Genomic DNA, 18,756 nt, shown 5'->3' with positions numbered 1-18,756 from the left:
ATGTGCGAGCTGGAGTACCGTGTCTCCAGCTTACACATCTGTATCTTCGTAAATATTTAAGCTACATCAATGTTTTATATCTCATAAATTAAAGTCGAATAAAAAAACCCGACTTCAATTCTTTCAAAGCTTTATTTCGAACCGTTTTCGAACTACGAACCGATACGTATGTGTAAGCTGGTGACACGTAACACACGGTGGATTATTAAAACCGTATAAGTTAGAGTTGCGTTTTAAAGATCAAATAATTCGTTATAATTGAAGTACACACGAGACATAATTTCAAATCTCTAGGCCTCTTAGTTTCAGAATTAAAAGCCAAAAACTATTTTCCCGCCAAATAATTCAAATAATATGGGTCGACTGCGACGTTGCCGTTCCGTGCGTCCACTAGAGCAGTCGAATTTGAACCTAAAAACTAGTACTGTTTGAATCATTTTTATTTGTAGTTTAAATCATTTAATTTCGATTATAAGAATTTTAGACTAGGAGCCGGCTGATTTCTGTATTGAGTACTTAATAACCTATATTTTATTAATAAGAAAAAGCTAGGTAAAACAAAATTATATTTTAATATACAAGTATAATAACGAACTTGTTTCCAAAGACTCAAATATTTGTGGCGTTTCTAAACGCAACCACTTTAATTTTTATTTAAATACCGTGAAGTCCCACGATTCTGCCACGTCAAGTGGCAAAAATGGGCAACAACTATACAGGGTGGAAACGTTAAGTGATCTCACTCGATTATTTCTTAACTATACAAGATATTAAAAAACTGGTTACTGATCCTGAAAGTGCTTAATGAGCTCTTTCAAACGGTACCAATAATAAGTTACAGAATAAACTGGATCTATCTGAAAATTCAATGTTTCCAGCTTCCATACTAAATGTATGCCAGACACACAATATTAGAAGTGTAATTTTTTTAATTTAATAATAAATACTTAAAATAAACTCGTAAATTGTATTCTTATTTTAAATTATTAATGAAAAACATTGATTTTAGGCTTTACTTGCTATAATATTGTCAAGAGATGAGTGTCATGACTGTGGTAGTACTAAATGTATGGAAGAAGGAAACATTGAATTTTTGGTTAGATCCAGTTTATTCTGTAACCTATTACTGATACCATTGGATAGAGCTTGTGAAGCACTTTTAGAATCAGTAATCAGTTTTACGATATCATATGTAGTTTTTAAAATAATGTGACTTTACCAAATGTATGGAAGCTGGAAACATTGAAGTTTCGGATAGATCCAGTTTATTCTGTAACCTATTATTAATACCGTTTGATAGAGCTCATGAAGCACTTTCAGGATCAATAACTAGTTTATTGATATCTTAAACAGTTTAGAAATAATCGAGTGAGATCACTTATCGTTTCCACCCTGTATATAGATTATGCAATGAAATACAGAAATACACATTACCTATCGTCTGATAATTTAATGCTAATTTTAAGCCGTAACCACGGTCTGTGTATTTGTTTATTACTTTAATGTGCAATTTCCTTTGCCCCTTGCCTTAAGCTTATCGGATCCAAAAAACGCTTATATTAAGAGCTTATCTATCGGATTTAAGAATGTATTGTATAGGAATTAGGAAGTCATACAATACAAGTAAATTATCCGCATCGAACGGGCCGCACGCATAGGCCGTCTGTTATGCCGACGTAACTCGCAAAAACACTGAATGCAAATGGTCGTCACCGGCAATCCGGTTTCTGTGGATGCAGTATATGTATGTCTTTGTAAATCGGAACTTACCTATATGTGTACGATGTAACTACTAATTTCATGGACTTTGAGTGAATTCATTTCACTTATCACTGCTCAGTAGGTGAAATAAGATAAAGGAGTGAAGCTTTTGAACGCTCTTTTCTTCAATTTTTAAACTAAATTACTGTGAAAATGTAATCATTTTGATATTTATAAAACCTAAAATGATATCAAATCTAGATGATGGTGGAAAAATTCATAAGCCTTAATTTTATTATTACAAAAAATATTGTAAATTATATGACACGTTAATCAATGTTCCTTTAAAATAAGGTGGATATAATCAATTCGATGCTTTATTTATAAGGATACGACGTCTGTGCTACACCGGATATCATATTGCGTAGCTGCATGCTGTCAATCAGAAGTAGTTTCAGTTAATTGATTGCTATACCACTAAGCGCTATCTCAGCATATTTATCGATATCTTGCTAGGTGTTACTAGCGCACCGTTTTTGTAGCGGCTTTACGCAAGTCGATACAATGTAGAGTTCTTGGTAGGTCCATGTACTCGTATTATACAGGCAACGGCACATCAAGGTAAACACTGATTGGTCTTATGCAGTTGGAATAGGAGCGAATTTGCAATAAAATGAGTAGTTTGATATGCTGTCGTCTGTACATTGTCTACACGTATTAAAATTCTATTGTGAACTGATTTAATGCTATTCTCATTTGTCTTTGGTATCTAAGTAATCGGGAGCGTATTATCTTTCCTCATTTCTTACGTTTGATGAATCTTGTTCGTGTGATTTCTTAAATTATCAATCCTATATTTTATCTACATATTAATTTAACAACTTTGTTTTGATTCAGTAAAGGTATTCAACCGAATTGATATTGTATGAAAAACTAAATTTTTTTATTATTCAATTTGCTATTAATTAGCTAACAGCGGAAATACAGCTTTGAATACGCGTATAAAGTGATTTACAAAATTTTCAATTTACCTTATAACCGTTAACAATAACCAATCATTTCAAATGTATTATAACAATAAAAACAATTGAAATCTATAAGACCTTGCACTCAACAGTCGGCTTGTTGGAAGATAATTAACTAAATTTTCATGTTAAAATTGGAGTACCACAATAATAATAATATTTTATATTTACCTAACCAACAAAGTTCTGAATAAGTACAACCCAATGTCTTAAAGTATATAGTTTAAAGATAATTTTACTTGCTGTATTGTTAAATACAGTACAATGTTAAATTGTTATGTTAAATGACGTTTCTAGATGATTGCTATTAAAATGAGATAAACTTAACTGTTTTTATTTTACTTACCGTATTTCACTAGGAGACATAGTGATCTAGTCCAGACGTTCAAAGTTTTGACAATAAAAACTAATATTGGCATGGATTTCAGTTTTCAGAGAGACTATCTTTGGAAAACACACATCGACTCTTTGGAAAAGTCTAATTTAAAAAATTACATTTATTGAACACTTTTACATGAAAAGGTAATACTTATACATAAAAATAATAATAATCATTTCAACCTCTCTACAATATTCTTGATAGAGGCCACATCTATTGCGTTATGATTCTTTGTCTCCCCTTTTCATCGTCCATTAAGAATTGCTTCACCAATTTTGCTAAAGGATTGAATCGATTTTATTATTGCCATTATTGTCTTAAAGGTAATTAGTTCTTCACAATTGGCCTTTATGATGAAATTTCTTCATTCTTCCTTTTATCTATGATCCTTTTATATCGATGTAATAAATCGTTTAAATCTTTCGGTCATAATATTTAAGTGCCGAGGTCAACTAATTAACGGATAGATATTTCAAAAGGTGGTCTAGTTGTTGTAACTAGTCAAACGTTAGTTGTACTAGACGAATCAAATTCTTCAGTGAATGTTATCCACTTTGCCTTGAGACTTTAAACAATGCAGGACTGTCAAATCTGTCAATAGGGTCTAAGGGGTTAATTACCTACATTATTAGTTTTGCGATTTGATCACGCAATGGATATGGCGCCAAGTCATTAATTATCAGTTCTGTGGGCGAAGGGGGAGTGACCTCGATCGTTTTGTTGTAATGGTCACACGAAAATTCGCCATGATACCCAAGCGCCGCTCAAGTTCATTGTTGTAAATTTTTTGCCACGTTACGGGCATGACTATAAGAAAGAAAACTCATTAAAAGTACATTATTTTTAAAAAGGGGTTCTTCTAGAGCTCAAATTTAACATGGAACAATATATTTAAATCTATCAGTTCAACGCATAGAAAGCAAATAGTTGTAAGTACGATAGGAAGTTTTCCAAATCTCTTTCAACGTTACGGTCAGGTAGCTTCACTTACTTTTCTATTAAAAACATATCATATGAAAGTTTCGCATATTGTCATGATCATGATATGAAATATACAGTGTGAGTCACGTTAAAGTGTACATATCAAAATAGATAAAACTAGACCTATTTTTATCGACAAAAAAGAGGTAAAAAAAATTTTGTGATTTTTTTTCAATTTTTTATAGAATTTTTTTTCTTCCAATTACTTATTGTAAAGAAAACATAATAACTTTTAAACTAAGCGGTATATCTTGATACAATAAAAACAGTAACAATGCTAAATAACAGGCAATACTAAAAAAATACATAAAATACACAAAAAAGGCCAACAAATAATAACAAATTATACTTTTTGAAAAAAATCCGCTTAAAAATTCGTGTTTTTTTGGTTATTTGATAAATTTCTCCAAAAAATGCCCCTATAACAGGTAGTTTTTATTACTTTGTATTATTCTCTATCATATTACCTTCGTAAAACGAAAAATCGCATGTCTCTATCCCTATCACGACGTTTGCAATGATCGTTTGAACTAAGCCTCTCCGGGCGCGCCATTCAACGCTTCGTTAACAACAAAACTGAAAATGGCTCTAGATTTGTAATTTTGATAAAGACAAGTTAGATTTCAAATAAAAACAAAAGATATCGAGGAAAATTAAACATTTTAGTTAAAATTAAAATTGTCTCTACCTGTAGCGGAGAATAATGTTGTGGCAGGCCTTTGTTCAAACGATCATAGCAAATGTTGTGATAGGGATAGAGACATGCGATTTTTGGTTTTACAAAGATAATACGATAGAAAATAATACAAAGTAATAAAAACCACCGGTTATAGGGGCATTTTTTGGAGAAATTTATAAAATAACCAAAAAAACACGAATTTTTAAGCAGATTTTTTTCAAAAAGTATCATTTTTTATTATTTGTTGGCATTTTTTGTGTATTTTATGTATTTTTTTAGTATCGCCTGTTATTTAGCATTATTACTGTTTTTATTTTATCAGAATATACCGCTTAGTTTAAAAGTTATTACGTTTTCTTTATAATAAGTAATTTGAAGAAAAAAAATTCTATAAAAAATTAAAAAAAAATCTCAAAAATTTTTTGACCTCTTTTTTGTCGATAAAAATAGGTCTAGTTTCATCTATTTTCATATGTACACTTTAACGTGACTCACACTGTATATAAATTGCACAAACTCGTGATCTATTCTGAACAGCTCAAGCAAGGTGAGCCGTTGACAGGCTGAGTGGCGCGGAGACACGCAAATTGCAAGTAATGCATTGTGCTTGAAGTAAAGGGCAATCTTATTGTGAACATTGGAGTAATCGCAATATATTCTAATACAGTTATTGTAACAAATTGCATTTTATTGGTTTCGAATCAAAAAACAATCAATGGAAATAATGATAAACATATTTTGATTTGATCTAAACAGGTTTATCTCAACTAATTTAATTAAACATCAATTAACATGCATCCCAATGACAGAATGGTTCTAATAATAAATAGAACATTCATAATAAATAAAAGTATATTATGTATGTATTTTAAGAACTAATAAGAACAATCACTTTGAAACGATTCACATCACACACATTTCTCGTATACTGACTGTGTACATTGGAGCAGATCTACCACCATTCATAAAGTAACCAATTCTATGAATGCATTCACTTAGTTTGCTGTTGCGTAACTCTTGTCACGATTTTATCAGTTTTGATATATGAATATTGTATGCGTACTCATTTTACGAGTAAACTACAATGTTAAGGTCAAACAAATTGACCTAGGCGAAGCCATTCATTAAAATAACGCATTTTTTTTTGTATGTGCATCTATTCACGTCTCACATTCTTTGAATGTAATGTTCAAACATGTAGCCACATTCATTGTGGTTTGAGCCAGATGCTATTAGTGGCCTTGAGGTATCTAAGTCGAGTAAAAGTCTGCCCAATGATGACTCAGCATCCGCTGACTTGCAGGTAAAACAAGATCACAGCGTGCTATTGTCAATCATGTAGTATCAATCAATATTATAAAGCTATCTACTTCCTAATTAATTCAATCCCAACTTCCCAATCCCAACTAATATAATATATATATTATATAATATTATAATATATAATAATATAATATTATAAATGCGAAAGTAACTCTGTCTGTCTGTCTGTCTGTCTGTTACGCTTTCCCGCTTAAACCTCGCAACCGATTTTGATGAAATTTGGCATAGAGATAGTTTGAGTCCCGGGAAAGAACATAGGATAGTTTTTATCCCGGTTTTTGAAACAGGGACGCGCGCGATAAAGTTTTTCTGTGACAGACAAAATTCCAAGCGGGCGAAGCCGCGGGCGGAAAGCTAGTTGAATATAATTATTGACAAAAAATAAATAGTCGATCAAAAGACATCAACGCACGCTCACATTTACACACGCATAAAATAATTTTATTATTATTTTAAGAGCCGCATAAAAATTACTGCTGGTAATAAACTACAGTATTACTTACATCTTAATTTAGCGTTTATTACGTAATTATAAAGCCTGTTTTTTTTCAGAACACGCGATGGGAACGCGAATGATAATACTATGCGCGTGCCTCGCTGCCGCGAGCGCGACGCTAGAGGTGGTCAATCAGTGGAACTTGATGCAGTTCGACTTCCCACCTGACCCCGTGCTCTTGGAGAAGTTCCAGCCTGAGAACACTGTCCCCACCGGTCTGGAGATCGGCTGGGACAAGATCTACCTGGGGATCCCCCGCCTGAGGGCCGGCGTGCCCGCCACGTTAGCTTGGGTGCCGAGAAGCCTTCCCTCTGGCGTTAGCCCGGTCCTACAGGTAACTTAAAATAAGTATAACTTGTTTTTTGTATGACAAATCTAGCCAATGCGAACTTATTATTCAAGACATACTGATGGTTATGAGTAGAGAATAATAAAAACTATTATAAGTACTAAAAGCTCGTGCTACCATAAAAATAATTTGCTATAAAAATGCGGTAACGGAAATCAAAATAGCGAGGTTCAAAAAAATTATGCATATTTGTGTAAATCGTAAATTCTTGCATGTAAACAAAGCAATTTTCCATGATTGCCTCAATATCTTTATTGTGCTTCAATATCAAGTGTGCCAATGCACACTGTAAGAAAAACTAAGTTAAGTACTGCTAAGACACCTACTAGGTGGACCGACGATCTGGTAAAGGTCGCGGGAAGAGCCTGGATGCGGGCAGCGCAGGACCGTTCATTGTGGAAAACCTTGGGGGAGGCCTTTGTCCAGCAGTGGACGTCATTTGGCTGAAACGAACGAAGACACCTACGTGAAAATTTAAATGTGAAAAAAAGTGAAACTTCAAATATATAAATATAATTTTGAGCCCCGTCTAACATATTGTTACAAAACAGCCTTAATGGGGAAACTTAACTGATCTTTAAAGTAATAAAGAACACTTCACGTAAGAGATTAAAGCTTAAGATTCATAAAGTAGTAGACAGTAAACATAATCCTTATCTACATCTCGCAAATGCAAATGACTTATAAATACATCAAGGATCTGCAAATCACGTTAAGTAGATTCATAGATATTACTTTGGTATTCTGTTAACTGATATATTACTACATAATTACGTAGTATTTCAATTTCGTATTCCATAATTTGTTGCTAACCGCGCTGTAAGTATTCAAGTGTAAATGTTTTATTGGTGTTACACTGACTGTTCGGTTTACAGAGTGGAAATTAATATGTTGGAAGACAGCTCTGTTGATTAATAACGCCATGGACGAGTAATAATTACTTTATGTAATTCGCAATGAGCTATTTGGTACGCGATAAGTTCGTGTGCACGATGAGGCATGTAATTGAAAGTACTGGTTTCAGTATAATCGTAATTTACGCAGATCATTAGCAAGGGTAGTAAGTGCGGTAGCGTTTTTGTAGGTTTGTTCGTAATAGCATGTCTGTATTAACCGCTAATTCGTTGCTAAAAGTTGTTAAATACAGGGTATACGGTATACGCTTTGTGTAAGTATTATCTGTGGTATAATGGTTATGCTTCCGAGTGGGAATATTGTTTCAGGCGATTTTCTCACATCAATGCAGGTTAAACTACAGAAATAAGTACGTCTTGCACTAATAACCTAATCACAGTTGAAAATTGAGGTACATTGAAGCATGTGAATGGAAACAGATAAATAAGGATAGGCCATATTTTCGAAAAAAGTGTTTCACCTTAGTGGCAGTCCAAGATAATAAATGGATTGCGTTATGAGCAATAGGAACTGTGTATTGAGTATTGATTTATGCTTTAATGCCAAATAATTGGTATTTATGGCGAACTTAATGCCATAAGTATATCGAGTAACATAGCCCACAAGTTTTCAACTTAGCATAGCCCAAACTACTCTTAAAAATTCCTACCTAACTCTTACATCCTGTATAATAAGCCGGAGTTATGCGGAACTATTGAGATATTTGGTCTTAGCATGTTAAACTAGACTTTATCGTATTAAAGGTGAAACGTCATGTTAAGCTCTTAAGTCGTTTTTTGTTCTGAATATCAAATTATTGTTGTAGAAATTTCAATTACAAGTATTTTAATATCTAACTAACAATATGCAATGGCACAAAGGCAACACTGCATTTTGTAGTAAATAACTTTTGAATTGCGACACACTTCTTGCCACAAAACGTATTTAACTTAAATCACAGAATAACGTAAATTAAGATTGATAGCGTTAATAAACTTCACTGCGGGGGCTTGGCAGGACGGTCTGTCAGGCCGGAATTCAGGGCATACACCTAAAGAGGGGCAATTATGCATACAGTCCCAGCTACTTAGTTCTTGAACTATTTCCGTTAGATGTAAATCACTAAGAAAAATTGACGCAAATCAATTTATTCGAGGAAAATATTCCATTGTGAGGACTAGTTTTTAGTTTTGTTTTCCATTTTTAATTGTGTAAAGAGATCGAGTAGTCTTTTACAAATAAAAATACAATTAAAATCAAGACTTAAAGTGATTATCATTGTTATAGCTATATAAATACCTATTACCTACGCACATTTTAGTTATCCACGCAATTTAAACATTAGTTAGTGCATATTTGTTATGTAGAGCAGGATTAATAAATGAGCACATCGTAATTACGAATTACTGTCTGTTACGCGGTCTTTAGCTTTATTTCAAAATACCTACCTACCTACATTCAAATCACTGAATCTTATGAATGAATCAAACTTTACCAGGTAGATAGGCGCTCACTGTCTTACTTCCTCTATGCAACGCATGCCCTTCCGAATACGAACCATGACGTCTACAGGGTGGAAACGATAAGTGATCTCACTCGATTATTTCTAAACTATACAAGATATCGAAAAACTGATTACTGATCCTGAAAGTGCTTCACGAGCCCTAATCAACGGTACCAATATTAGGTTACAGAATTAACTGGATCTATCCGAAAATGTAATGTTTTCAGCCTCCATACTAAATGTATGCCAGCCAAACAAAATTAGAAGTATCATTTTTTTAAATTAAATAATAAACACTTAAATTGAACTCGTAAATTGCATTCCTAATTAAAATTATTCTTGGGAAACATTGGTTTTAGGCTTTACTTGCTATAATATTAACAAGACATGAGTGCCATTGACTGTGGCTGTACCTACTAAATGTATGGAAACTGGAAACATTGAATTTTTGGATAGATCTAGTTTATTCTGTAACCTATTATTGGTATCGTTTGAAAGAGCTTCTGAAGCACTTTTATAATCAGTAATCAGTTTTTCGATATCTTGTATAGTTTAGAAATAATCGAGTGAGATCACTTAACGTTTCCACCCTGTATATAATTCGCCTAGCATTAAACTAGTACAGTAAAGGTAATTAATTATGAAATTCGTGCTCGAAATCATTCATTAGTACACAATTAACCTCACTTCAACGGATGGTGGATGGTAAATTGATGGTTCCAGTACGTTCGCGTTGTCTGCTGCCACTAAAACAATGTAATATTAGGCATATTACTGTCGGAAATCATCGTTTGCAGTTTCCTAAAAATATGTTCATTATACGGGATATAATAATTAATTAATATGCGCCGCTGCGATTTTTTAATCTCATTGTGTTTAATAGAGCAATTTGATGGTTTACTAGATTCATTTTTTACTATAATTGACTATACTTTAAGACGTCGTTGATAATGTGGCTATTTTACGATAGGAAAAGGTAGTTAGTGTATGATTTATTTGATAGCTCTATCATCAATCAAGAATGACGACAAAATGGCAACTTTTAAACGATGGCTTACTTTGTTGGCCAACTAACTACAACTTACGTATTTTGTAGTTAATCATAGATCAGAGTGACTAATTATATAATTATTATACTCTATTACATAAAGCTTTGATTGTACCGAAGTAACAAAGCACTTGGTACCTTAAATACTGGTTTGCCTAGCGCCTTAGTTATTCATACCGTGCTCTTTACGACTAGACTGCTCGCTTTTGTACTTAAAGTTACAATTTAAATACCAAGACTCGGTATCCTTCATAGAAATAGATTGCCAGCTAATAGATAAAGTTCAATCATAGTTTTATTAGATTTAACTGAGCGAAGAAGCCGGATGTTTAAATTTTTATTGCAAGAAAGTGGAAATTAAGTATATAAATTACATTTATTTAGTAATGAGGATTGTTTATTTTGAAGTAACTACATAAAACATGAACAGATGGAGGTATTTTATAACCCAGAAATTAGTTACATGATGTTTTGACAGGTGAAATAAATCGCTCTAACACTAACGAGTGTTTGTGTACCTAAATTGACATCGCGCAAGGAAAATTATTAAATCAAAAATATGACCTGTACCTCTAGTACGAAAAACTTTCGAGTTCGTTTCGTTGCGTATTCAAAGTGTCATCGAAAAATTTTGTATGAAAAATTAAACAGCGCCCCCTATATTATAGCCGCCCTAGGGGGCGCTGTTTAATTTTTCATACAAAATTTTTCGATGACACTTTGAATACGCAACGAAACGAACTCGAAAGTTTTTCGTACTAGAGGTACTGTACCTCTAGTAGGAAAAACTTTCGAGTTCGTTTCGTTGCGTATTCAAAGTGTCATCGAAAAATTTTGTATGAAAAATTAAACAGCGCCCCCTAGGGCGGCTATAATATAGGGGGCGCTGTTTAATTTTTCATACAAAATTTTTCGATGACACTTTGAATACGCAACGAAACGAACTCGAAAGTTTTTCCTACTAGAGGTACAGAAGGCAATGATGAAAATTCTTAAACTTACGCAATTATTTTAAATTGCTCGTGGGCAGCTACTTAAGGCAATATCGTCGATCAAGTTCTTATCCGTGGTAATAATTTTACTGTTATACAGTTTTTAGTTTAAAAATTCTTACAAAGTAAGTTACTTACGCCCGTGGCTCGATGCAATAAGACCTACACACGGGCTTGAGAAAGCGTGAAGGGCGGGCTTCAAGCATTCGGAGCTACAGCTTGGTAGGTAGCCTTGAGGTACGAATAACGTGGAATGCCAGACAATACTCCAACTAGTGTTCAACAGACACATAGTTGTTTTAATACTACTTAGTCACGTGTCAACAATATTGAATGCATTTTGCTAAGTATTACACTAAAACCTAGGTAAGGTTTTAGTTGTGCAATTGGTATTTTAAGCGATCATGCCTGGCTGGAACTATTAAAGGCGAGAGAAAAAACTTTAATGTCCAGTTTGGAATGAATTAAACAATTTTGTTAGTTTCGGTCTACATTAAACTAAATCTGAATTGGCGGTAGTTGTGTAGAGCTTTATAAGTAGCAGTCCTTGGCACAATGCAACTTAGCTTTATTATTTGTAAGTGGTAATTGAATTATAGTCCACGCCTACAGACTTTGGCAGTTTTGTAATATTCTTACAAATAGTTTTGTTCTCGTAGATTATGATAAATTTCTACCAAAACAAGGCCTTTTATGTCTCGGCGATTTTAACACTATTTAATTTAGCAATCATAGACAAGTATAATGCTCATACCTATCTAGGGACACGTCTGTCTCAATGTTAGTGCACTGTCTTTGTTTCACAAATTGATAAGTTCTATTGGTAGGTATGGACAAACATACTTGCGTCTTGTAGTAGATATCTACCGACTGTTAAGGTTTTTACTTGCATTTAGTCTCACGATTTGTCCCTTGTACCGTGTGAATGTGACTAGGTGTCACAAAATATGTTTCTTTGTTCTTAACGTTCATTTGTATGCAACGTTCGGAAAAATGCAGTTTCCGATTTGTGGCCATAGCTGTGTGAACTGAATGAAATCCACCTACTTCACAGGAATTTTAATTGGCATTTGAACGCGTTCTGCTTGACTTGATTTGAAATTGCTTTAGGTATGACATACTCGTAGTCATTTTCAAGGGTTTAATAATATTATGATTTGTTTTTGTGCATCATTGATTTCATTGTCTAAATAATGATATTGACCTTGAGTGTTATAAATATTTGAGGTTTACTATTTTAGCCCTTATCCGTAGTCTTCGTAAGAGTTCTGGGTTATCAAAGAAGTTAAATATGTACCTTAATACTATAGCTACATGGTTCGTTTCCAGGCATACCCTGACTGGTCATGGCACACCGCAGGCCGAGGGGACATCAACTGCACCGGTCTGATCTCGGTGTACCGCGTGCGAGCAGACCGCTGCAACCGCCTGTGGGTCCTGGATGCCGGCGTCATCACCAGCATCGACGACTTCCGACGCGTCTGCCCGCCCAAGATCCTCATCTTTGACATGGCTACTGATCGATTGGTGAGTTATCTTTATGGATTATATACCTTGATGTGTGTCTTCAATAGAGTAGTTGAAACTAATCTATTGACATACTTGTGAGCTGTCAAAACGTGACTCTACATTGTTGTATGGTAAAGGGCTCGTTACGTCACTTGCAAGCTCTCGACTAACTTTTATTGATTTGCAAGCTACTAAAATTCAAATTAAATCTTTTTCAGGACGTACCTATAAAGTATTTTTTAAAATAATTGTTAATATAGGCCTTTTCAAGGCGAGATTGAATATCCTAGACTGCATCATCAGGTGCGATTGCTTCAAATACCTGCCTTGTTCTGCATTAAAAAAATGATTTCAACTACCCATTGTACCTCTCAGTGGTGAAAGACTTTGTTGATTTACGCCTGTAGAATATTTGAAGAGGTGAATATGCTGCGCTGATGAATACGAATAATTCCGGAAAACATTCTACAAGCTTCATAAATAAATCATTGAGGTAATTTTAAAATTTATAAACAACTAGGTATACCTTAATTGAAGGACAATTTTCACAATTTTGTATGTTTTCAAGTTACCACTCGCATAGTAAAGTTGTTTATTTGTCGTATTTACAATCGCCACCGTACCAAAAATGGTGCTAATATGCAGTCAATAACATAGCCTAGATATGTCAGATAAATACTAACTGCAAGTAGATCATCCATCATGTTTCTTTTTTATCTAGGACTTGCACACAAACTGGTGCACCACATGTACGTGGGACACTATTTAAGTTGTGAGCCTAACTATGAAAACAAAGTAGTTTATTATTAAAATGGTATTGATTGCGTTTATTGGTATTGTCTTTCATGATTTATGTACTTTTTAATGTGTCCGAAACACTTTTCATAGCATTTTTTCCACTCAGCTTGAGGCACCTCCAAAGCATGGTTTTTGACCGCACCGACAGTTGCTTCTGGCTACATAAATCGCTGTTCACGCATTTAATTTTAATATATGGGTACCAAAAGAAGTGCCTAGATTCCAATCAAGAATTTTGTAGCGTTGGACCTGTTTATTTCATATTTTGAGTGTTCAAATAGTCAGTTGTTTGACGAGACGTGTAAAAGCTCACATTTTCGTCACGAATGGCGATTCGACTATGCTGGTCAGTTTCCCTTATTAAACTGAAGACTTTTGGAAAAAAAGTGGCTGTTTACTATTAAGAATTAACCATTCTAAATTTCTCTAGTAACGTTTCTGTCATATAATCGGATATTTCGGAAAAATAGGCAACCGTAAGTTTTAAAGTGTTCCGAGCGTATGGGACTTTTGTTGGAAATGGTTCATCTTAAAACACCTCCATAGTCGATAGCTGTTTATTTTCAGGATCATTATGCATAGATCCTTAATTCGTCAACTGTCACAATTTTAAAAACGGCTTTTAAAGCTTTTTAAACGTATTTATCAAACATTTTCAAGGACTAAACGACTCAAGCGTCCTATTGAGCGTTTGAACATTTTTGGGACATCCAGCGAGTAAAAAACGTATTAACCATAATATGGTCATACAATATTTTATTACTGCTAGTGGAATTAATGCCTAGGATTATCTCAATCCTACGATATATCACATGACGAGGTTTCTCTTCCATTTTTTTGACAACATCAATGTTTTCCGCCAGTATTAGTCATTTTGGACGACTTTCGCAAAGTTCACTGGTGAGCCAATGACATACAATATTATACTTGTTAAACTAGCGTTTTACAATGGTAAAGGACAGATCTTTATCACCAAAAGATAAATTTAGCTGACCGCTTCAGTTTTGTATTGATTAACCACGTCGAAAGTCATAATAAATCTTCGCGCGAAAATTTCCGCAAGTCAATTCCATGTTTTTGTAGTCACGATAATTTTCAATTCAATGTTAATAATACAAAACGTGCTCAAATGATAAAAAGTTTTGAATAAGGTTGTAGGCAAAAATGTCAAACTTTTCATTAAAAGTATCAGATGTCGTCTAACAACACGTTATGTTGTCGAGGCTCACAACTTAAATAGTGCCCTAGGTAACACTAAAAACATAAATTCGCAAAACCTTATGAGTAAATTGAATAAAATTCAATTATTCCGTTTCTGTCTAAAATTAAATAATTTCACAGCAGTATTAAATTTTAAAGAATACTTGAAGTAAAGTATTTCAACTTTCGTTTTAACTCTATAACGATTAAATCTCACAGTAGTTAGGTAATTAATATACAAGCAGCCAAAGCAGCTTTCTGGCTAAGGGCAGTGATCAGAAGATATTAGAATCGATTCAGTAAACCTGATATTATTATCTAAACTCTAAATGGTGCCCGTTTCATAAGGTTTAAACTATTTGCAATATTAATCTCGTTTGATATTTATCTTTTAACTAGGCTATTGATCGATTGGCAGTCTGTGACATTTTATTAGTATCTCTAGATTGCTCTAAATGTTACGAGTATATCGAAAATAATTTAACAATTTAACCGGCTCTTACAGCGTATCTGACTGATAATTATAATTTTGTACAATATTGTTTCATTTTATCGTCAATAGAATATGTACCTGATTAGATACAATAAAAAAATAATACAAAATTATGTATTGTTAAACCAAAATCATTCATGCGTTACTAGTTTGCAACAAGTTATAATTGTTAAAGTTGTTTGTTTAGAATTGTTCTTTTATATTTGACATACTTACATATGAGTACTACCTACGAGTACATGGGTCAACGTATATTATTCACTAGCTTTTGCCTGCGGCTTCACCCGCGTGAAATTTAATTTGTCACAGATCGTCATAAATTATAGCCTATATGTTATGCTGGGTTATAAAGAACAATACTGTAAAATTTCATCAAAATCTGTTCAGTATTTTTTGCGTGAAAGAGTAACAAACATCCATCCAGACATTCAAACCTTCGCATTTATAATATTAGTAGGATATTTATGCAAAAATCAATATTATCTTAAAAGAATTGTAACAATTCGCATTAACACAAAAAGTATGTAGGTATATCTATGATGATCTTTTCTACAAGAAGTTAGAATGTATACCTACCTATGTGATGGAGTAATCACCTATATTGAAGTAAATTACACGACGCATAGCTACCTCTTTGATCTATGTAATTTAAAGCGGCTACAAACTTGCATCATAGTGAGCATCGATGTTTCTTAGACGCTTATTGGTTAAATGTGATAATATTATGAGGAACCTGTTCAACGGCAACTGTTGGTTAAAGAAAATTACATGGTAGATAAATGTAGAGTAGACCTTGTAACAAAAGTAGTAATAAAGTTATTAAATGAGTAAAACGTAAGCTTAGTTCACAGGTCTTATGCCCGTTTTCACCATCATACCTTAATTTTTACGTGACCCCTATGGTAACATAACAGGAATTTTGTTTTCATAGAAGTCACTTAAAAATTAGGGATTTATGGTGAAAACGGGTATTAGATTAGGTTTGTTAGTACAAAAAAAATACACCCACTGATGGACAACGACCGATCCTGCGTTACCCGCATCCAGGAGCTTCCCGCGGTTTTCACCTAAATTATGATTAGGATCACTTTGAATTAGGTAGGATTCCTTTTTTGTATAAAGGTTTTTGTTTTAATGCATGTAAATGCAATAAAAGCAGAAATGTGTGGTACAAGCACGTGCAGTTTCGAAATTGATACCAAATTCGCCATCGAGTTCTACAATACTACAAAAACAAGTGTGTCGTGCTCAAGATCACCTCGCGATCTTAGGGTTATCACGACTTAAGTTTTGTTTTATTATATCCGCAATGGGTTACGACAATGGTTCATTCAAGATTCGGATCTAACTACGGTTTAAATGTCTTACCGTGCTGTCATAATAAGATCTTGACCAACAAGAGGAAGGTTAAAAGAGTGTAGTCAAAATTGTTAATGCCGAATCCTCTTATTGCATTAAAGTAGTAATTAAACAGCTAGTAATCTTTAACAAAAGTAAAGATTTGTGATATTTTTCCAGGAATCATAATTAAGTGTTTGATCGAGTTTGATCTCAAGAATAGATTCAAGCCTTATTATATTGTAAAATATTGAAATTAAACCAATTAAAGTCATGTTTCTATATTCGAATGCCGTTTCGTAATACGGGCTTAATAAGATATCAGAGTTATGTATCAGGCATTTAAGTCCGTAGAAGACATTTAGAAGAAATATCGTGATCGTTTAATGTCGTCTCGAAACTTAATATCCGTTGCGCGGGGGCAGATGCCCGAAACCACAGCCTTGATCGCGATAGGCTTATTTGCTAACCGCATGTTATTTCGTAATTAGTTTACTGCCGCTATGCAAAATTCCGAAATCTAATTGTTTGATATGGATGCACATTTTCACAGTAATTTATGTTACTTAATGTTAATTATTCAATTTTTTGTGGGTTTGATTTTCTTTTGGCCAGAGAAGAATGCCCAAAAAAAAACAAAGTGAAGATATACCTAGTACAGAATATTAGTAATATTTATTTTTCCCTCAGATCATAGAAAGAGAATAGATATGAAGTCGCGCGTAACTACAACGAGAACCAGTGTCCCCACATTTCCCCCACCACAGCTCCCACACACACATTCAACTGTGTAAAAACAAAGCGACTGAGAGTCTACGACAACATGTGCAACCGGCTTAAAAGTGCTGTGATTGGCCAGAAGGCGTGCCTTATGGCCAATCAATGGCCGCGTGACGTGACGCACACTTTGAAAAAAGCAATTAGAGAGAAGAAAGATAAAATGGAGTCGATAAGATATCGATACTTTAAATCCTGGGGGCAAGGCTCGAAATTGGTTTAAAAAATGCTTGTATGAAAACCTTTTTATTATTATACGTTATTATTATGTTCTTTAACGATTTTTGCATAAAGGAGTCAGTTCCATTTTGTATGGACGAAAAACTCAGAATCAATTATTGGGACTAAATGAAGTTACCTTATATTAATTTACCCCAACCAAAGCTCAATGTCGTTATCGATGGAGTATAGAAGTTATAGACTGACAAAGTTTGTATGAAAAGTCATGGGTTAAGTAGGTACTTGCGATTTTTACCAGTATTTACAATATTGGTAATATATTATTATTTACTTTAATAATAATAACAGGATCACTGTAATTATTATTAACTACTATCGCGCATTAACTTTTTAATTATGGCGAAATTCGTACCGCCTATGTTTATCAAAAATAATGCCTATATTAGGCTTTCAACTAGCTCTTATAGTAATTACATAGTTGACAGTTACTAATCCCTTCTACTATTGTTATTGTTTTTGTAAAAACTTAAAAATCGCAAGCAACTCATGATTTTTTCATTCAAAATTAGAAAATAGAAAATAATAATTTACTTCTATTTATCGATAATAGGAAACCGTATTAGAACACGAGCCCTGCACTATGTTACGACCGGCACATGCGGCCGTACTGTGTATTTTCACGCGTCAGTGGATATCGGAAGAAATAAAATACATTGCGCAGTAGTTACGCATGACATAAAGTGGTTGCTAACTAAATCGTCAATGTACAACGTGTTTGAATTTTTATCACCACTAATTTCGATATCGCAGTAAATGTCACGGCACTGAATTCGTTCGTAAAAATGTTTAGTTTTTTTTATTTATAAGCAAAATACCAATGGATTTGCATTACTTACATGTGGTAAATGACTTCATTGTTCCTGTAGTTCTTCGTTTCACTTATGTTATTGCACGTTACGACGCATTATCCAACAATATCGGAGAACATTTCCTCAGTACGACTGAATCGCGACTAACCTAGCTACGCGGCCGATGTTCGTTTCTGGGCATATCGCGGAGACACGCGCCACGCCCCCGTTTCACATCTATT

The 18,756-nt window shown here is 33.8% G+C and overlaps 1 protein-coding gene across 1 annotated transcript in view; it reads left to right on the top strand.

Moving 5' to 3' along the window:
• Y-e (yellow-e) overlaps nt 1-18,756 on the top strand; it is a 38,047-nt gene that overhangs the window by 7,303 nt on the left and 11,988 nt on the right. The window contains exons 2-3 of the mRNA XM_028318857.1: nt 6,641-6,918; nt 12,701-12,898. Of these exons, the coding sequence (XP_028174658.1) occupies nt 6,649-6,918; nt 12,701-12,898 (468 nt within the window). The 5' untranslated portion in view covers nt 6,641-6,648. The remainder of the gene's footprint in view (nt 1-6,640; nt 6,919-12,700; nt 12,899-18,756) is intronic.

This window comes from Ostrinia furnacalis, unplaced genomic scaffold (genome assembly GCF_004193835.3).
Source record: "Ostrinia furnacalis isolate ACB-3 unplaced genomic scaffold, ASM419383v2 OfSCF7018, whole genome shotgun sequence".
Classification (NCBI taxonomy): domain Eukaryota; kingdom Metazoa; phylum Arthropoda; class Insecta; order Lepidoptera; family Crambidae; genus Ostrinia; species Ostrinia furnacalis.
The sequence above is the reverse complement of the archived record's forward strand: the minus strand, read 5'-3'. Positions and strand labels throughout refer to the sequence as shown.